Source organism: Camellia sinensis, chromosome 13, assembly GCF_055761805.1.
Source record: "Camellia sinensis isolate YWXY chromosome 13, ASM5576180v1, whole genome shotgun sequence".
NCBI classification, from domain to species: Eukaryota; Viridiplantae; Streptophyta; class Magnoliopsida; order Ericales; family Theaceae; genus Camellia; species Camellia sinensis.
The window spans coordinates 69,133,112-69,154,855 of record NC_138973.1 but is presented as its reverse complement, the minus strand read 5'-3'; the positions used below and the strand labels follow the sequence as shown (position 1 = coordinate 69,154,855).

Below are 21,744 nucleotides of genomic sequence, written 5' to 3'. Positions count from 1 at the left end.
TTTTTTTCAACAATTCTTGATTTAAGCCTATAATATATCATATTTTGATAACTCAATATCATAAAAAAAAAAATTCTTCATATTTACGGTGCTTTTTATCGATCAATAAAAAATATTTATAAATATTAAGAGAATTACATTTGAACAAATTCAAACTTAAATTTTTTACTTTAAGTCCTACATATATATATATATATATATATATATATTTATTCTATCGCTAATCTTTAAGATAACAACTAAAACAAATTTCAATAATTATTATATGGAGAGACATGTGTGATAAGAGTTTGTAGAACACAACTTTAAAAAGTAATATTAATTCAAAATTTTCAGAAAAAGATAATTTGAAAAAGTAATGTACCTAACTTTATATGATGTTTGATTCGAGGATTTAGGTAGGAATTTAAAAAGATAAGAAATAGAAATGAAATGTGAATAAAAATATAAATATATTTTATCTAATTTTACACCTTTTTCATTTTTCTTTTTGTGGGGAAGTGGTTTGGAAATACTCTTCTGATCCTGAGGAGCGCTCGAGATCCTCTTCTGGTCACCTGAAAAGAAGTAAACACTCCGGTCGGGGGTGCCGGAATTAGCACTCCGACGGACAAGTCAGTCTCTACTCTCAGGATTACTTGTATTTTAAGCTAAGTGTAATAGTTCTCACATACCTCTTTCTGGCTGATGTTTCTCCTGTTTATATCTTTTCTTCTTTGGGCTTCGGGATTAGATCCCTTTCCCACCTCGTATTCGGCACATTTTCTGACTGTCCGATCTTCACTCGGCCTTTTGCTCAATCGGTCATTTGGCCGAGTAGGGTTGGATTTGAGCTTTCGAACCCTTTGCCGAGTGCTTCGGAATATCGACTCTCCCAGGTTTGATTATCCGGAATCTCTATGACTCCCAATAATCGGCCCCCACACTTTTCAAAATCCATATCTAAAACATGAATCAAACACATCATCAATATTTGAAAAAAGTGATAAATAACATTTAATTAAAAAAAAAAAAAGCATAGCTTGAGGGTTTAAGGAAACAAAATTACCTATCTAAGAGTCCTCCTATCGCCGGTTTCACCTCTCTCAAAACAGAAGTGAGAGAGAGAGAGAGAGAGAGTGTGTGTGTTTGTGTCTCACTAGAATCCTCTTCTCGGTGGTTTCACCTCTCTCGACCCAGAATTGATTTCAAGTTGGTTTTTGGTCCCTCACTGCCATGCTTAGAGCTGAATTTTCTCAAATTTTGTCTCTTGATTGGTTTCAGTTTTTGTAGTAATCAATACTGAATTTTCTGATGTTAATGTCCACTTCTTCAAATCTGTATTTACATATATACATATATATATAGGTATTTGTGTGTGTCTGTATATATGATTTTATCTAAGAGATCCATTATTCCTTTCGTTTCCTGATCAATCTTCTGGTTTTTTGATTTCTTTCTTCAAAATGTGTTTGTGGAAAAGAAAAATAAATGAAATGGGTAGTCCAAATGGTCTTAGGAAGGGCTCTTGGACTGAGGAAGATGGCAACTTGCTCAGAAAATTTCTTGACAAGTATGGGCAAGGAAATTGGAAGCACATTCCAACCAAATCAGGCAAGCAAGAAATGCTTTTCACGCTTTCAATTTCCATCTTTTGGTGTTCCTTGTTTAGGGTTCTTTCAAATTTTTTATTTTTTTTTGGGTTTTGTTTTGGGGGGTTAAAAATGTTGAAGACATTGGTTTTGATTTTGGGCAGGACTGAAGGTTGAACTATCTTCGACCTGACATCAAGCGAGGAGATTTCGCTGTTGATGTAGATGATCTCATCATCAGACTCCATAGACTCTTGGGCAACAGGCAAGTATAATATATATATATATATATATATTTATCTATATCCTCTCTCCTCAGAGAGTGAGAGAGAGAGAGAGAGCAAAATGCTCTAGGCATCCTTGTGAGAGCAAGTGATGTTAACATTTTCAATATATTAATTCATCATAAGTCTTTGTAGATCCCTCAATTATTTCAATTTGATTTATCTAAATCTTATGACTGACATATTTGTGAAAAATGTTCCTAACATTTTCCAAAAGTAAAATCTATTCTTTTTTAACCTTTATACAAATAACATGAAAATACATTTTTGAAAATTTAAATCACCTTACAGGGCTTTTATTTCAAGACGATAAAATCAAAACTTGTCATGTGATTCTAAATTAAAATTTTTATAATTACAATTTCAAGAAGTATATATCTATATATCACGTTCTCACATATATATTATTTTTTAATAATCAGATGTTCGAATCAATTTATGCATACCTCAATCAATATTCTTTTAACACATTTGTCGTGATTAATGACAATCTTTTGTTTGGTCATTAATTTTTTTTTTTTCTCAATGCATCTTGAAAGCAACTTTTGTTTACAATTGGCACACCAATCATATGTTAGGGGTTATTCAAAAAAATAAAAAAATAATTTTTTTTGTTAAAGTCAAAAGTCTAAGTTTAGAACTTACTACTGCTCTTTTTATATCTCTTTTCATTTAAAAATAAATAAAAATGTACCAATAGGGCAACTAATAGGCATGTTTCCACATCAATCATCAATCTTATATTATTAGATAAATTAAAGTCAGTATATATATTTCTCTCTCTTTTTTCTTTTTCTTTTTTTTGGTGCAGATGGTCTCTAATTGCAGGAAGAGATGCATGAACTAGCTTCATTATCATCATCATTGAACAAGTTTTCATTTTTTTCCCAGACGTACTTCATTTTCTGATGGACATGCCAACTTTACACTGGTTACTGGTATGTCGCTTCGCTCCTCCTTACACACATTTATTTGTGCATGTACATACTATTTGATTGCATTAAACTGCCATGTTTAGGATTGCATTCTATTTTGTTTTTCTCTACTTTTATCTGTTTAAATTTCTAATAAATCCTTCTTATCCCATGATATTTCATGAAAAATATTTGATATTTTTCCAGGTTTATTTTTAGAAGCTTCTGTTGTGTATTCTGCAGTTTTTAAAATGACTTTCATCTGTTTAGTTTTTGGAGATGAAAACCTCAGTTGTCTTTATGGCATAGCTAATATATGAGTGTATATATATTAGCTAATTTATGACTAGATTACTCTTTTTTTTTTGAAACTTTCGGAAATCAAAAGTGCTTGAAATTCTGTTTTCAGCACACCATAAGGTTTCTATCGATGAGAGGAGTATAGACCCACAAAGATCAGCTCAAGAGGAGGCCTGACACATTTTCATGCGCCTATAAAATTTTCTGAGTGAAGGACACGCGCAGTCACGCACCTGTCTAAAGGTTGAAGACAACCACTGTTGCCAAACCTGATACTTTAAATACCTATCTGGAGAAAATGTATCACAAGAGTGAGTTAGTCGCACTGGTTTAGCCGTATTGTGGTGCGAATTTGGTCAGGAGTTCGGGTCGCGCAAGTGACGACTTCGAAGCATATTTTTTCGCTGACATCTGTGCTGCAGCAGGTGACATCATCAGGTCAATTAGGTGGTTCGACCCGAATCAAATAGAAAGTTTGGAAAATTGTAATTTGGCCCCTGTAATTTAGGAAATTTCACTTTGGCCCCAAGGTTTTGGGAAATTTGCAGTTTAACTCCTGTTTTTTAGGTTATTTTTGGTTTGGCTCCTGAAGAGGAAGGAAGTTTGTTCCTAGCCAAACAAGCCATTTTCGGTCGCAACCGCAATGATTCTTAACGTTTTCTCCAACTCCCTCTATATATTGAGTTAGCTTGGAAGAGGCAATTACAATACAAGTGAGTGAGTAGCATGAATACACAACTGATTGTGTATATGTGAATGTGAGAAGAGAATTGAGAGTGTTAGTAGAAAGTGTGTGAGTTGAGTAAGAGACTCTCCTCATCTGTTGTAATCTCTATTTGTTTTAGTGAAAATTTGTTATTCTGTCCATGGACGTACACTTTGAGATCGAATCACATAAATCTTGTGTGTCATTATTGTGTGATTTATTTCCGATAGTTCAGGTGGGTTGGCCTTAAAACCCAACACCTTTGCCCATAAATTTAGGAAAAAAGAAAATAGTAATAAAAGTAATAAATTAAGCAGTACCTCATTTGTGTCGGGAGTTTCTCGAATGGTGGTTATGAGATTTCCCTAGGAAGCCAAAGAAGAAGATATGGGTTTTCAATTCTAATTGCTATTTTTTGGTCTCTTTGGAAGTTTTAGAATGAATGTATTTTTAACGGAGCATGTGTAGAGTGGGTAAAGGTGTTGGATTTTATCAAGGTCAAGCTTTGTCTGTGATTGAGAGATGGAGGTTGTTTGGAGTTTATTTCAATATCTGACTTTGTTATTAATTTTTAAGAAATCTTGAGGGGCTCTGTTCCTATGGATGGGGTTGGTGATTGTGGCTTTAGTTTTGGATCTTTGGGGTGTTCTCAACTTGTTTAGATTATTAGATGTCTGAGATGATTGTGCTTATGGATTTTTCTTGTGGCTAAGGGAGATTGTTTTGTGGCCATGTGTTTGTGTTTTGTCGATGTACTTTTTGTACCTCTTCTACTCTTTTTGTCATTCAAAAAATAAAAAAAAAAAAGAAAAGAAAAGAAAAAGTAAGTAATAAATAGTTGTTTTGTGGATTTTAAAGAACTCATCAATTGATGAAAATAAAATTTTAATTGATTGCTGTAACAACTATCTAATTAAATTTCTTTGTTTGTTTGTTACTGATATTATTTTTAAAGATCAATGTAAAGAAGTTAATATTATAAATTTTATTTATTTATATTTTTTGATAAATTATATGATTAGTCTCCATAATTTAAGTAAAATGTTACTTTAATTCTTTTAGTTTCAGTCTTGTTAATTTCAGCATTGTTGCAATGTTCTCCTTCAATTATGTGCTGTTAACTTTTTGATAGAAAAAGACCACATGCAAAATTAGAGAGTAAAATAAAATTTAATAAAAACTATAAGGATCACCGATATAATTTATTCATTACACTATCGGTCCTTGTACTTTTCTTTTGATTTCACTTTAGTCCCTTTATAGGTGATTTTTTTTCATTGAAAATTTTAACAATAAGTAACAAAGGGATACAAAACTTTGTTCAAATTAAAATATGAAGACCAAAATGAAATGTTGCTCAAATTAGAGGGAACAAATAATTTATTTATTTAATTTGGTGGATCTATTTGTTTAATGATTTCTGATTTTTGTAAATGACTTTTTAAAGTGACTAAAGTAAGATTTTTGAAAAAAAAAATTGGCACAATGAATATTTTTGGCCAGTATATTGAATTTCAAACAAACAAATGAGGGAAAGACTAAGTGTACCATATTGCACCTTATACAAAAATGACAGAATTTTATATTTTTTTGAGTTATAACTTAAAAAAAAAGACATAACCAATCACAAAAAAGGTGACCTCCAGGTATATAAAGATAAATGCCTGAGGAGGGATGAGGAGATGAAAGAAATGGCAAATAAGTTGACAAATCTGCAGACTGTGGTCAACTTCATAATGCAACCATCGTTCTCGTTGTAGAAGACATCGACAAGGAACTTCACATTAGCCATCAAAGGATGTCGAGCGCACAGAGTCAGTACAAGGCGAGTCACAGAGGATACCACGAACTAAGAGGACCTTTGTCAAAGGATCTCGGCAGATCCAAGGGCAAGGTCTCTGTTTTGATGCAGTCGACAAAGGGAGGTCTAAGAGGACGCACAATTTCACTGGGAGCAGTATGCTGAAGAGACTAAAGTCTAGTGATAGTCGAGCTCTTGGTAGAATGAAGGAGGATTTAAGGGATTACCTTTAGAGAAAGAGACTCAACGTTGAGATCACGTCCAATGTCTGGCCGAGGATGCCATTCTTAGTGGTGTTAGATACATTTGAGGCCTCAAAAAGATTCAACATGCCGAGGTTTCAAATCTACGACGGTAAGTCTGATCCAAACTTTCATATTGGTGTGTATTTAAATTCAATGGCTTTGTGAAACTGGAATGAGCAACTGCTATGCAAAGTATTCCCATCATTCTTTGGGGAGATAGCATCAGACTGGTTTCATAAGTTGTCGAAAGGAACTATGAAGAGTTGGGAAGACCTAGTATGTTTGTGGCCAAGTTTGTTACAAACAAGTCATAGCCACTAAGGGTAGATTTCCTACTGGCTTTGAAGATTAGCAATGGCGAAGGCCTTAGGGCTTACACCAAGAGATACTATGAAGTGTACAATAGAATTCCAACTTGTAACTAGGAGCTGGTGGTCGTGTCTTTCAAGAACGGCTTATATAACAAATGTTCGCTTCAAAATTCACTTGCAAAAACCTTATCGAAGAGCATGGAAGAGCTCATGGCGTGGATTGAAAAGTATACCCAAACAGAAGAAGATACACAAAGAGCAAGGACTCCAAAACAAGAAAGAAGAAACGGCTCGCCGAAGCAAGGCTAAGAGAATGTCGGTATTGACAGGAAAGAAATAGGAGCGAGGGCTATGCAGGCAGTTAACACGGTATTCAGGATCTCGATCTATAAAGTTTTAGAGAGGATCAAAAACCAGCCGTACTACAGAGAGTCGAAGAAGATCCCTGGCGAGTTAATGGGCAGGAGCACTGCAAAACATTGTGCCTAACATAATGAGGATGAGCACCTGACTCAGGGATGTCGAGCTCTGAAGTCACACTTGGGAGATCTAGTCAGGTCACTTGAGAGACCTAGGGGATGAGGTGAAGATAATGGAAGAACATACGAGGCTACCCCAGGCATCGGCAGCACCACCTCCACCACCACCACCGCCGCCACAGCAAACAAGGGGACCTCGAGTAATCAATATGATTCACTCGAAGGTCAATGAGAATGAAGTTCGAGGGGTGACCAAGAGAGTAAGGCACTTGCAGCATGTATATTAGGTCCAACAAAAGAAGCCCAGAACTTATGAATATTAGGGACTAATGATTCTTTCATTGAGGTCGACTTAGATATGATGTAATATCCGTACAATGATGCCCTGGTGGTAACTTTGAAGATTGGAGATTGCTAGGTGAGGCGCATACTAGTCGATTAGTGCAGCTCTTGTGACGTCATGTATGTTAGATATTACAAGGAGCTTGGCTTCCATCAGGGTGATCTAGAGCAATCTGACAACCTGATGGTTGGATTTAATGGGATGCCGACATAGCCTGTAGGAGCCACGAATCTGGAGGTGCAGGTAGGGAGCAAAAAGATAACAACAAAGGTTCACTGTGATAGATGCTCCATTCTCGTATAATATCATTTTGAGACAACCTTGGTTACATGCAATGAGGGTTGTTTCCTCCACGTTGCACCAACTGTTGTGATTCCCAACTAATCAGGGGATTAAAGAAGGAGGGACCAAGTACAGGAGAAAAATTGCTCCATGACAGCAATGAAGTACACTTGTAATGTAAGGTAAACAGAAAGTGCAGAGATTGAAAGTGAAGACCAAGCCGAGAAAAGTGAAGAATCACTAAAAAAGGTTCTAGTGTAGGAATTAGATGATGAACGATTCTTTCTTCTCGGCTCTAGCTTAGCCAAGGAAGAAGAAAGAGAATTGGAGGCTTTCTTGAGAGAGAACATAGAGGTGGTTGCTTGAACACCTTATGAGATGTTGGGGATCAGCCCCGAGGTCACCTGTCATAGACTTAACGTGGACAGGTCGACAAAACCAGTTGTTTAGAGAGCAAGAAGGCCGACATTGATACATGTGCATGCAGTTGAGGAAGAACTAGACAAGCTACTAAAGGCACAGGCCATCAGAGAGGTAAATTAGCCCACTTAGTTGTCTAATACAGTAGTCGTGAAGAAGAAGAATGAGAAGTGGAGGGTCTGTGTGGACTTCACAAGCTTGAATAAGGCTTGCCCCAAGTACAGTTTCCCACTGCCCAAGATTGATCAACTGGTAGATGCCACTTTAGGGCATGGAATGATGAGTTTTTTGGACGCATACAGAGGTTATTATCAGATAGCAATATATGCCCTAGACGATGAGAAGACGACATTCATCACCCCTAAAGGACTCTATTATTATAGAGTAATGCCTTTTGGGCTGAAGAATGCAGGAGCGACCTAGCAAAGACTAGTCACCAAGATGTTCAAACATCTAATTGAGAAGACAATAGAGGTTTATATAGACGATATGGTTATTAAAATCAAGGAACCTAGGAACCATCTGGCCGACTTGAAGGCAGTTTTTGACATCATAAGAACATATAGGCTTCGACTCAATGCCTCGAAGTGTGCATTTGGAGTTGGATCCGGTAAGTTCCTGGGATACTTGGTTACCAGAAGGGATATAGAGGCAAGCCTAGGTCAGATCAAGGCTATCCTTGACTTGAAAAGCCCGACAACAGCCAAACAAGTCTAGATTTTGACTGGAAGGGCAGCGGCCTTGAACAAGTTCATTAGTTGAAGTTCAGATAAATGCAAACAGTTTTTTGGTTTATTAAAGAAGGCCACGGACTTTCTGTGGACAGAAGAATGCGAAGTCGCCTTGGTCGACTTGAAGAAGTATGTAACAACCCCACCGGTGTTGTCAAACCTGATACTGGGAGAAGAGTTGTTTTTGTACTTGGCAATTTGAAACCACGCCGTGAGTGCCATGGTAATCTGAGAAGACGGAGGTGAGTAGAAGGCAGTGTACTATGTCAGCAAGACCGTAACTAGTGCAGAAACTAGGTACCTGTCTCTGGAGCAGTTGACATTGGACTTGGTAATGGCCTCGAAAAAGTTGAACCATTATTTTCAAGCCCACAAGATTATGATGCTAACTGAGCATCCATTAAAGTCCCTGTTGCAGCATGGAGACCTGACAGGCAGAGTAGCTTCTAGGTCAGTATGACTTAGAATTTAGGTCGAGAACGACAATTAAAAGGCAAGTTTTGGCCAACTTTGTGACAGAATTTTCTTCTAGGGCGATCCTTAGGTGGGCCAAGTTTTGTCTGCTTTGATGGGCGAAAGGGGAATGTTAGAGAGCACGTTTTACTCTTTCTTGACGCCCTTGGTGTCCACTGAAAGGACCGAAACCTCCACATGAGGGAGTTCTCCAAATCCTTGACAGATTGGGCATTTTCTTGTTATGCCAACCTCGCCACTAGTTCCATCTCCTTATGCAAAGATTTGGTAAAGAAGTTTTATATCAAGTTCTTTTACGTCAAAGAAAGTCTGACCACTCTCCACCTCATGAACATAACGGCATGGAGAAGACATCTTGGTCTATGCCCACCACTTTAGAGAAAAAGCAATAGACATCCAAGACCCGATGAAAGAACATCAACTGGTATCAATTTGTATTGAGGGGATGACCATAACTTACAAGCTTCACCTGGTCAACCACTACTTCCCAGACTTTTCCACTATATGTGCCGCAGCCTAGAACATCATTGAAACAGTAAGATCAGGGGCGCAAATGGCAGTATCACTACCTCACTTATGGCGGCCGAAGGCTCCTTTGGAGGAAGAGAAATCTTTAAGCAAAAAAAAAGAAAGTTTGATCAACTTTTGGAAGAGGAAATCTTCAAGCAAAAAAGAGAAAGCTTGATCAAGTTCCCCTGCCTCTGCTCGTCTAGGTGGACGAAGCACAAACACTTCTCAATGCCTGGGTAGAAGATAGAAAAGTTTAGCTCCCTGAGCCAAGGTGACCTGTCACCAAAAAAGATCAGGCATGAGCAGATTATTGCATATACCACTGTTCCATCAAACATCGTACCATCAAATGTTGTGCACTCAGATCCCTAATTCGAAAGATGATGGCAGACCACACTTGGAGCTACCCCATTAGACAGAGGATGTCTTAAAAGATCCTCTTCCTTATCACAAAGACAATGGCAAGACGGTCATGATGCTTTCGCATTACAAGGAAATGGTAGAACCAATGGTGTGTGAGCTCTCTGAGCTCGTTGCTCCTACTTGCCCAGATTTCGAGATCAGGCATGCGATAGCACTTAAGAAGTCGACAAAGTTCAAATGGTTTTTCAACTAATTTGGCTTATCTAAAGAAACACGCTTCGAAGCCACCAAGGCCTTTTTAAGGCTTGCGAAGCAACATGGTAAGGCATGCATGAGTGTAAGCAGATCGATAAGAAAAGTATTTTGAGATAACTCCTTGACAATATCCTTTATTGAGGCAGACAAACAAGTATCGTTCCCTGATAATCGTTCCCTCTACATCCCAATATTCATCAATGAGATGGAGTGTCAAAGGGGATTCATCGTTGGAGGGGCCTCACTTAACCTAATTCCCTATTCTAATTTCTAGACAGTCAGAATCCCATAGGAGCACCTAGTCAAACAACCCATATCCATCACCAGTTTCAAAAATCAAAATCATAGGTCATGTCCAGTTAAACTTAGCAGTAGGGCCAATCCGCTCCACCAATAAGTTTCATGTCATAAAAGTAGAGATGACCTATTAGGCTCTCTTAGGGAGAACTTGGCTCCACAGATATGCTGCGATCCTCTCCACCTACCATCAGTGTGTCAAAGCAATTAACAACAATGAGGTAATAGCCATAGCAGACTCTCAAAAACCTTTTCGGGTAGATGAAGCTCACATGGTGGATGTAGTATTTTACAATCATGTTGACCAAGGCGAACATCTCTTGTCGCTTCGAGGTATTCCCATACCAAGCCAGGCTGACCTCTTTGAAGAAGATTCATCACCACCTCGCAAAAAGGCATTGGCCAATTCAAGATCGTCAATAAAGCACCCTAAAGTGATCAAGCTTCAAACAGAGGATGGCAGAGTGGTATACTGTTTATGACGGTGCCTGGGGTTGGCAAACACCGTCAATGCCAACCCCCAGCCAGACGAAATAGCAATCACCAATCACAAACTAAATGAAGATGACTATTGCCCAATGCCATGACAGCTACCTTTCATGATATGTTGCCCAATGTCTTATGGACAAGATTTGTTGGCGGCAAACATTTCTTAAAATCCTATCCAACCATTTATTTTCTTTGGGCAGTTCTATGTTGATTTACGTGTTCCTAAACTTATTGAATACAAGACACCTCAGAACAAGATTTATGAAAAATCACAAGATAAAACAAGCCCCTAACATTTGGTTTTGAAAAAATTGAACTCATAGCTGCCTTACTTTTAGATTTGAACCAAGTTTTCCACTCAAAGCTAGAAGCAATGAGGTCTTTCCAGAGCTTGGTGGGCCTAAGAGCAATGTCATTTTGCAAAACAAGATCAATGATATGAGAACTAGGATGCTTAGAGTAACCTATTTAGCAAACTACTTTCTAAATAGTTTTAAAGACTTTATTTTTTTGAAACATTTTACTTTTTAAAAAATACCAAAAATTTGTTTTCGCATAAAAATAAAAATGGTGAGTGTTTTTGAACTGTCATTATTGTTTTTCTTTCGTAAAACACAAAAAATTAAAAAAAAAAAAAAAAAAACCCAACTCCATTTTTATTCTCACCCTCCAGGCTTAATGATTCCATTGACATCATGAAGGATTGTTAATGGTTTCTTCCTACTTGGAAGAACATGGAGGTAATTCAAGAACCTCTTTTCAGAACAGAGAGAAACAGAGAGAGAAAACAGGGTTAGTTCAATTTACAAATTACAACACAAATATAAACATGTTTATGTGATCTGATTGAGAAAATTCACCTCCAAAATATTAATGGAGAAGTTGAGAATTGTTGGAAGTACTCTACCCGCCAACGTAAGCTTCTGCGTTGACATTCAGATGCTTGAACCGAACTTCAATGGTGGAAAGATCAACCCCAACTCTGGAAAAAAAAAAAAAAAAAAAAAAAGAATCAAAAAAATTATTGTTAAGATTGTTAGTATAGTAAATCAATAGACAAAATGTTGAAACACAAATATTGTGATAACAATGGCAGAAAATGTGATATAAGATGTTAGGTATTGGATGTGATTTAGGGGGCTTACGGAAGAGGGAGGTTTGGTTGGTGGTGCTCCAATTGCACTTCTTCACGAGTAGTGTGTTCAGGTTGGTTTTCCATGGCTCTGTGATTCTAGTAGGTTTGTTGTAACAATGGAATCATATTTAGTTGATCAAAGCCTCCAAGAAGTTATAAGAGCATGAAACATGTGTTTCAACAATTCTAATTCTAAACTTTATGAGGAAAGCTCTTGGAAACTTGTAGAATTCATCATGTCATGAAGTACCTTGGACAACGTGTCTATCAAAATGTGTATAAATCAAAATGTCATGAATTCATGCCATGCATGTTGAATTAAAGGCCAATTTCCTTCAATTCTTTTCTAACTTAGCTTGCATGTTCTAATTTGTCAATTAAGTCTGAGACAAGGAGAGAAATTGTAATTGCAAAAAAGAGAAGACAGAGGGAGAACGGAAAGAAAAGGCAGCAAAATGTAATGAAGTACCTTGGACGACATGTCTATCAGGCGGTGTGGGCAGAAACGAAACGATCTAATAGCGCGTGTTAGGTACGAGCCAATGAGATTGAGACACATGGAGTAAATGGTAGAATAGACTGCGCGTAACAGCTCTTGCGCAATTGTGGTTTGAAATTCTTGAACTAAATGAGGCAATAACCTCGGCTGGAGGAATGATCTCGGTTGAAAGTGCTTAATAGAACTTGGTTCTTGATTCTTGATAAAGTGGGCAACTGAATCTTGGTTACTTGAAATCGAGTCATTATCTCGGTTGGAGTAGTATCTGCGTTTTTGAGCTGACATAAACGATGTAAGTTCCATCACCTTAGGTTGCTGGGGTAATAGAACCTAGGGGGTAGCTATGAGGGAGTGTTTTGCGAATAACGCCACATGGCCAAGATAGCCCGAGATGTCGGCTAAGGTGCCGCGTGGATGAGTCATGTCGCTAAGGTGATCATGGCACTGTCGAGATGTTTTGCGGTAATGCCGAAATCCCGAGGTGTTTTGATAAGGGACGAGTCCAAGGCCCTGTTTGGTAGAGCTTATTTCCAGCTTATTTCAGCTTTTAGCTTAATTTAAGTTATTTTGATGTGTTTGGTTCAGCTTAATAATACAACTTATAGCTTTTTGTAAGTCAAAAATTAACTTATTCTTTGAGTGGGTGAGAACCTTAATTTATAAGTCAAAAATTAGCTTATGTTCACAGTTATAAACTATAAACTATTAGGCTATAAGTTATAATCACTTTCCCACAGCTCTACCAAACGGGGCCCAAGAACAGGGGATTATCTCAGTCTGGCTAATGATAAGGCTTATAAAGAATACATCCCTATCTAGTTGAGAGGCTAGGATGAGCATTGAACTCGAGTCCACTGAAGTGAGGCTTCTAAGGGATCAGGTCATTGCTGGTTATAAAGGTAAGACACTCTCATGGGTCTAAGATAAGTTCTTTCTGGTGAGTTTAAGTACTATTTTCTATCTGTGAGGGATAAAAGTTTTACTAACTTGATCGTTGTAGTGTCCCTAGGTGGATGAACTATCGCAGAATTCTCATCTTCTTGTTGGCAGGTCGTTGGCTCATTCTATTCTATTGGTGCTTTCCAGCTGAGTTTCCCTTTTAGTTGTGTAGTCGGAAATCAACACCCACACTTGTGAAGAGTAAAGAAGATGTTTAACGAAAAAGAATTTTTTATAAGTAATGGAATGAATGGGATTTCTTTCAAAAATTTCACACTTAGGTTAATTAGTTTCTGCCTAATTAATCCTTGAAATGTCGGGGCATTATAATAATTGAGCAACATGAGAGGACATGATAAATGATAATTAATAAAAATATATATATAAACACATAATATTCCTGAAATATCTAATAATTTTTCGATAAATTAAGTGTCTGAAGATTTTTTTTTTTATTTTTGGATTTATACTACTCAATGCCACATTCTCTCTCCCTAATATGATCTCTGATGGAAAATTTTGTATATCAATAACTATTTGATTGTAGTAAGGTTTGTTTTGTTTTTTTGTGTGTTTTTTGTTTAAAAATGCCACATTCTCTTTCCCCAATATGATCTATGATATGATGAAGAATTTAGGGCCTTTACCTTAGCCTGCTCTAGCCTTTCTTAGTCCACCATTGAAACCAACTCAGACGAGAATAGTGTATATAAGTTAGCATTTGATTATAGTAAGGTTTGTTTTGTTTTGTTTCTTGTGGTTTTTTTTTTTTTTTTTTTTTTTACTAAGGTTGTTATCAAGTTAGATTTTGATAATTTTTGAAGAGTAATGTTATTTAAACTAAAAAATTAGATTTTTTTTTAATTAAATTATTTAAGTCATATCTTGTTCTCATGTTTTCTTAAATCATTCATAAATCATCTTAATTATACATTATTGGCTCTAAAAATGAACTCATATATATATATATATATATATATATATATATATTGTTTTTTAAAGTAAAGCGAAGGACCTCTTTAGAAATATTAAATAGGGGTAATTACATTATAATAATGGCTGGAAAAAAATATAAATATAAATATAAATTTAAAATTATAATTATTAATATTTATTAAGTTTTTTTTTATTAATTTATAATTATTTTTTCTAAACCCACTTATTTGATATTTTCCTTATTAAGTACAACCCAAACTTTTCATTTTTGGAATCATAATATTGCTCATCAAATCCACCCCCACCCACAACAGTATTTCAACAATCTCTCTCTCGTTAGACATACTGAAAACATAAGACTACCATTGCAAAAACTTATACATCACCATCGCAAACTTCCTATTTTTTTGGAATCAATTTGTGATCAATACTAGTGTTGATGAATGCCACATTCTTCTTCCACTATGATCTTTATATATTTTCATTCTTTCAACCGTTCTTCCTCACGTCCCTCGTTGTCCCTCATCCCAGATTTCATTTCTTGTTCTTCTCACATCCCTCGTTGTTCGTCCCAGATCCCACATCCCTCATCTCTTTCCTCATCTTCCTCTTTCTCTTCCTTCTCCTTCCCCATGCCATTTCATCTTTCGTCCCAAATCCTACATCCCACATCCCTCGTCTCTCCCCTCCTCTTCCTCTTTCTCTTTCCCATTGCCATTTCATCTTTCTCATCATTTGCGCGTTGAAATGCCAAAGTCATTGTTGACGGAGGGTGAGTCGGCAATAAGCTTTAGATTGGCTACTTCTCGCTCAAAAATCAAGGTAAGCCACCATTGTTCATGCAATACTTGTTGAGTTCATGTGGGTAGAGGTAAGCCTCCATTGTTAACAATGGCAAAGTAGCAAGTCATACCTCCACGTGCGAGAGGTATGGCCTGTTGTCTCTAACTCCCTCTATATTGAGTGAGTAGCAGAATATACAAGTTGGTGTATATCTCTATGAAGGTGAGAAGAGAGTGTATATCTCAGGTTCTCTTTGTGGATGTAGGCACTGAAGCCTAACCACGTAAATTTTGTGTTTTATTTCTGACAGTTTAGGTAGTATGGCCTTAAAACCAAAAAATTAGTATTAGAGCTCAAGTTTAGCAAAGGAAGTCAAAATAAAGTCTCAATACTCTGTTTTTTGAAATTGCCAAAAATCAAATTACTCAAAATCAATTTTTTAGCATACCAAAAGAATCATCTTGATGAGACGAGTCAAAGACCCACGAAGAATAGCTCGAGATATACACCAACTTGTCTAAGACCCACGTTTGTGTGTTTTATTTCTAATAGTTTAGGTAGTTTGGGCTTAAAACCCAAAAATTAGTATTAGAGCTCAAGGTGAGCAAAGGAAGTCAAAACAGAGTCTCAATACTTTGTTTTCTAAAATTGCCAAAAATCAAATTATTCAAAATCAATTTTTGAGCATACCAGAAGAATAGTCTCGAAGAGACGAGGCTAAGACCCACGAAGAATAGCCCGAGATAAGATCAGACGCTTCTTCACGTGTCCTCCAAAGTTAGCGAGTAAAGGCCACGCGCAAATACGTGCCACAAGCTCGTCTAGAGGTTGAAGATGAGGCTGCCAAATTTGATGATTTAAATATTTATCGAACAAATGTAATTTTTAAAAGTTCTTTAGGCTTAGCGATTAAGACTTGTGGTGCTATGACTCCTTGGTCAGGAGTTCAAATCCCCCAGGTTGCTTTTTTTTTTAATATTTTTTTTTTTTTGTTCTACCCCCTGGCTGCCTTTGAAGTTCTGTTGTTTGGGGACCCATCTATTTTTATTTATTTATTTATATTATATTCTTATTTGTCAATTCTCACGAATCAATATGTTTGTTCTATTCCCAGGTTGCGTTTGAAGTTCTGTTGTTTGGGCACCCATCTATTTTTATTATATTCTTATTTGTCAATTCTCACAAATCAATATATATAACATGATTGAAGTATTAAAAGAAAAAAAAAAAAAAAAAAAAAAAAGCCTTCCCAAACAATGTGTTTTATGGAAGTAGCCCAAACCTCTCTCAAGAAATGTTTGAGTCATTTGAATTTGGTTTGAATCAAATGTTAATGTCATTTGAATGTCCATAGATTTGGCTCACCAAAAAAATGATGAAGAATACAGTACAAATGAAATAATTCATACAGACTAAGAAATGAACATTTCATTTCATTCTACTTTCATTGTAACAAACCAAACTTAGCATTAGGGTTGGGCAATGAATATTTTGATTCTTCCAAATCGATCGAATCGAACTAATCCGTCGCATTTTGGACGGATGCGTGATAACGAGTGGACAGTTGCGATTTGATTTTTTCCAATCTGCCTAGTTTAGGACGAATGGCGGATTTAAGGTTTCTTTAGCCGTAATCGAACCGCCAAATCATGAGCACTCTTGGTAATTTGTAAGACTTTGTGTTTTCAATTTGTTTAGATATTCTGTTTATGTTTTCAATTGAAAAAGATTTTAAATATTATGTTATTTTGTCAATTTGTTTTCAATTCGGAAATCGTTTTATCAAATGGCAAAGATTGATATTTGGTATTTTTGTGCAAAATTATAAGGCTTTATTTTGTAATTTTTGAAAAAAAAATCAAAATAAATAGTTTATGAATAAAAAAAGTAATGAAATAGTTTTGTTATTATTGGTATTTGACAATTTACTTGATAAGCTTTTGGTTATGTTGAGTTAGATTGTTATCCAAAAAAAAAAAAAAGTTGTATTCCCGTTTAAAATTTGTAAAAGTTTAAACCGCCAAATCCATTCGCATCCATCCGTCAATCCACCAATTCGCTTAATCCGCATTCGTCAATTCGGCGGACGGATGAGGATTGATTTTTTTTCAACTCGTCTATCTGACGAACGAATGGCGGATTAGAGATTTCCTGACCGCAACCGAACCGCGACCACCTGTATTTAGCATAGATAAATGTTGGGATTTTTTTTGAACGAGTAAAATATTTATATATCAAGGAGCAGAAACATTGACATTAGAGGATAAAAGCTCAACTAAATGTAAAGGGGGATAGGTCGTCGAACTAGCAGAAAGGGTATTGCTTGCTTCAGCTCCAGCTACCTAGTGAGCTGCTCTGTTTTTTTACTGCCGAATCTAAGAGAAAGTCCAGTTCTCATTGCGAGCTAGCCAACGGATATCAAACACCACCGCCATACTTTCCCAAGGAAGGACAGTTTTTGAGACACAGAGCTTAACAATAGTCTGGTTATCACTTTCAATTTCAACAGATGAGAGGTTGTGATTTTTGGCCAAAAAGCATGCTAAGCGCACAATTTGTGTTTCGGCCTGTTGGGCAAAACTAGAGAGAAGAGAGGAGGCTTGTCCATCAAGAAGACGTCCCTCAGGATCTCTAAGTATAGCAGCAATAGAAGCTTTTGTAGTTGCCTTGCTGAAAATTGCGTCACAATTAATTTTGAAACCACTCAGGGGAGGAGGTTGCCATCCATCTGCCTCATCATTTAATCACATTTAGGAAAATATATAATTTATTATTTATTATTATGGGGGGAGTGAGTTAGTGGTCTACCACTATTTTGAAATTGGGCTGAGAATTATCTAATTAATTCTACAGTTATTCTAATAGGTCTTCAAGCTGTTGCATGGCTAGCTTTAAGGCTTCTTGTTTTACAGTTAGCTGTCTATTTATTTAAGAAATTTTTAAACTGTAATTTTCTAGGGAAATTGATACCTTAATTTTTGATCTTCTAATTCTTGTATAAGCTCAGTACTGGTTTTGATTTTAATCCTAAGTTCTTCATCTAAAGGCATACAATTTTGATTTTTTAAATTCTTTTATGAATAATATTTCCTTAATATTGCTACTCGGGTTGCTCTTCTTGTATTCTAAAATTCTTTTCTATGGCGAAACTATTTTTAGGCAATGTTTGTTTTCATTACATTTACTCCCACCTTGAAGCTAAGCCTCGTTCAACATAGTATATTTTTATTTTCTATTTTTTTTACTTTTCCCTTTCTACCTACAATATGCCCTCCAACGCCTAATCACGGCTCACACGGGCTCTTCAGCTAAGGTCACTCAGTAATAAAATAGAAAACAGCAGATACTACGAAGGTGCAAAGCATGTAATATTAATGAGCAAACAAGCATTCCATAAACTTAGTTTTTTCAAAAAGAAAATAAATTTTTAGAATAGAAGAGTTATCCTTTTGAAATATTTAAGGAAAAAGATAAACTACTCACACTTCATATTAATAAGAAATATACTTACAAATATTATATTACAGACTCTGAAATTCTGAAAGACTTAGTACACTTAAAGGTTTTTGAGAGGGGTTTGGAAATTTTTTACAAAGCAGAGTGAAGGGGAATTTTTCATTCTACCTCTTCTGTTGGCATGGATGCCAATTTATACAACACAAAAGAAGAATAAAACAAAAGCCTAAGACCTAGTCTTGATGGCTCACTTAATCTAGACGGTGGAATTTATCAAAAATCCTAATAAAGCCTAGTAATAGGCTTTTTGACAAAATTTTCACATATGTTGACGGACAATTATATGCATATATATATAAGGACAATTATATGCATATTTTGGCAACCTCCTAATAAAGACAAATAAAGGTTTAGGATAATGATGCCGGGTACTGCTTTGGGCCCCATCGCAAATCATTCAATCCTCCTTTTTAGACAAAACTTTGACACTATAATTTATTACAAGACACGTGTAAGGATTTTCACAGCTTTTCTTTAATAAAGCAGGGTAGAGGTCATCTGCTTTATTAAAGTAGTGAGTGAAGGAAAAATCTTATCACTGACAGACTCAAATAATTATAGACACAAATATTTACAGAATCTTTTGTCCTTTCTTGGCGTGCATTTCTCTGATAATTAAAGAGAGTCTTTATCTTCTACGGATTTTGTCTTCTTCTACTGAAATACCAATTATTGATGTCGACTCTTGGCTGTTGGATCTTCAAAACGGATTCTTTGTGAAAGATTTTCAAAGTTTGAAGAGTCAAAAATCTTGGAACTATTACAATATTTTCAAAATATTATATGAGTCTTAATTTTGAAGTGCACCCTATTTTTTTTTTTTTTCATCCATACATTCTGTCTGAGAGATTGTCCAGGTCTGCCACTGAGAGTTGGTCGTAAAAATCATCCCCATCCCCCATGGCTGGCTCATCGTTCCATTGATTATCTTGGTCATCTTCTCCCATTACTGGTGACTCATGAGAGACGCTATGCTGATAGTTGGGATACTAGCTTTCATCGACGAATGTCTCTTTGCTGAAGGGATATCCTAGGATAGCTAAGTTACAATATATCTTCTAATTTTTATCTTCGCAGACTAGACGTCCATAATTTCCATTATATGCTAATAGAGGATTGTTAGCAAATTTTCTCTATTTATTGAGCTGATCTTTGAGTGAAAATCTTCTACATGGTCAGGGTCTCTGATTGAGAAGTTCTGGGTATCCTGGAAATGTCGATGTTCCTCAGTAGTACATTTTATGTTTAGCTGATTGCACATTATTCATTTCCACTCTGGCAGTCTGCTATCAATTAATGCTTCTACATATGGATGTTGCTCTTCCATTACACAAAGTACTGATGAGCAAGTTTATTCCCAAAGCTATCTGTCTGATCTAAATCTGAAAAAATTATTCTGGAGACAAAGCCGTAATCTAACAATTGTGAGGCTGTTAGATAACGCGTTTCGCCTCTAATCTCTATCTCCAATGGTTCGAACGTTGCTAGATTTATCTGGCAAAGGCAGATACTGAAATCTAAATTACACTGGCATCGACCAAAATGTTTTGACCTCTTTATACATCTTTCCTCTTCTAAGCAGGGCTGATCTTCATCTTCGTAAAGATAAGTCCATTGATAAGCCATACCAGGGCATTGGACTCCTGCTATGGAGAGATCTTGAAGAAACTGCTGAATAGTGACTAGCTCGCTATTTCTGCTATCTTCGACTAAGGTGTATGTATGGGGTTTGAGGTCTTATATTTCTTGGCTTTTCTCACAAAAAGATCGAATGATAGAATGTCTGAAGAAATACATTCTAGCCCTCAATTGGTCAAATTCCTCACTGGTGAGTTGTCTGATTTCTTGGTTAGGAAAGGGAGCAGCTGTTTTTCCTGGAGCTAATTTTTTAAGCTGGTTGGTTAGGGTTCAAATGGTTGCTCTCAATTGTTTTTCCTCGTCTCGGAGCTGGCCTAGCTCTTCACTGACTCTTTTGCCTCCATAATTTTCTTGAAATTTCTGGTAAGGCCTTCATAATGTCTGTACATTTGAAGAGAATTTTGAGAATCTATCTGAGGGTTAGAACTACTGCTTTCAGTACTACTGCTTCCAATTATCTGGCTAACTAGAACTCCACTGGTAACAAGAATGGTTGACTGCATCTTGCCCAATGTGTCTAGGTAATTTTTAGCTATTTGGCTGATAAAGTAACTGGTTCCTATTTGTCTTCCGGCATAGGTACTGGCTGACTCAAGATCAAAAAATCCTTTATACTGAGGTATAGGAAAATTTTTAACTAAGGGTTCAACTTCTATCCAGTCATGGTAAATACCAAGCTTGGTTCCTTTAGCTACTACATAGAAAGAAAAACTTTTAAACAAAGGTTTATTTTGAATTTTAGAAAAATATATACTAAGAGAGTTTAGGACTGACAGACGTTTAGCTGGGTGGTTATGATTGTTCCAAAGGTTATCTAGAAGACACTGTTGAACTGGGTCTAGCTCAATTCATGTTAATGGTCTGAACTTGTTTCTGCCTTCATGAATGGGAAGAGCGAATCCCCCAAAGTTCATGGTTTTGCTGTTCTCCATTATCTGCACAAAAATTAAGCTGATTATTTTCTTTTTCTAAATAAATTTTCTTACTTAACCAATCTGTTAACCTATTGTCACTCTCTTTAATATGTTCAAATTCTACTTTATATCCTTGTCTTACTATACAATCTAAAAATTTTGTCCATCTTCTGGTACTTAATTTGCGCTCGTTAAGTTTATTATGAAATCTAACTATAGCTTCACAGTCTGTCCTAATTGTAAAGGGTTTGTGTAAAAATAATCTAAATTTGTTTATTGCATATACCACTCCTAATATTTCAAAATCTAGGTTAGTCATGGTCGTGTCTTTTTCTTTAAATTTTTCAGAACTGTATCTACAAATGCGTTCTTTTTTTTTACTATCATACTTATTAGGTTTAGCTAATAATATTGTTCCCCATCCTAATTGACTTGCGTTTGTTTCTACAACTATATATTCTGACTCTAAGGGAAGTTGTAGGTCTAGTAAATTTCTATAAATGTCTTTAATTTTTCTAACTAGAGTTATATCTTGTTGATTGAAATATTTTTGTCCTGTGGGTGTGGTCTTACTATATAGAGGTCTTATTATTTTATTAAGGTTAGGAA

The 21,744-nt window shown here is 36.1% G+C and overlaps 1 protein-coding gene across 29 annotated transcripts in view; it reads left to right on the top strand.

Annotated features, from left to right (window-relative positions):
* LOC114281024 (E3 ubiquitin-protein ligase XBAT33) overlaps positions 1 to 21,744 on the top strand; it is a 51,687-nt gene that overhangs the window by 5,037 nt on the left and 24,906 nt on the right. For 7 of the 29 annotated variants that reach the window (XM_082902463.1, XM_082902487.1, XM_082902464.1 and 4 more), the window contains 4 exons: positions 1,499 to 1,593; positions 1,736 to 1,836; positions 2,667 to 2,793; positions 3,179 to 3,934. In XM_082902463.1, coding sequence (XP_082758589.1) covers positions 1,499 to 1,593; positions 1,736 to 1,741 — 101 coding nt within the window. In that variant the 3' untranslated portion in view covers positions 1,742 to 1,836; positions 2,667 to 2,793; positions 3,179 to 3,934. Of the gene's footprint in view, positions 1 to 501; positions 615 to 1,462; positions 1,594 to 1,735; positions 1,837 to 2,666; positions 2,794 to 3,157; positions 3,935 to 21,744 lie in introns of those variants that run through there. The other 22 variants (XM_082902472.1, XM_082902470.1, XM_082902465.1 and 19 more) reach the window with 10 other exon arrangements.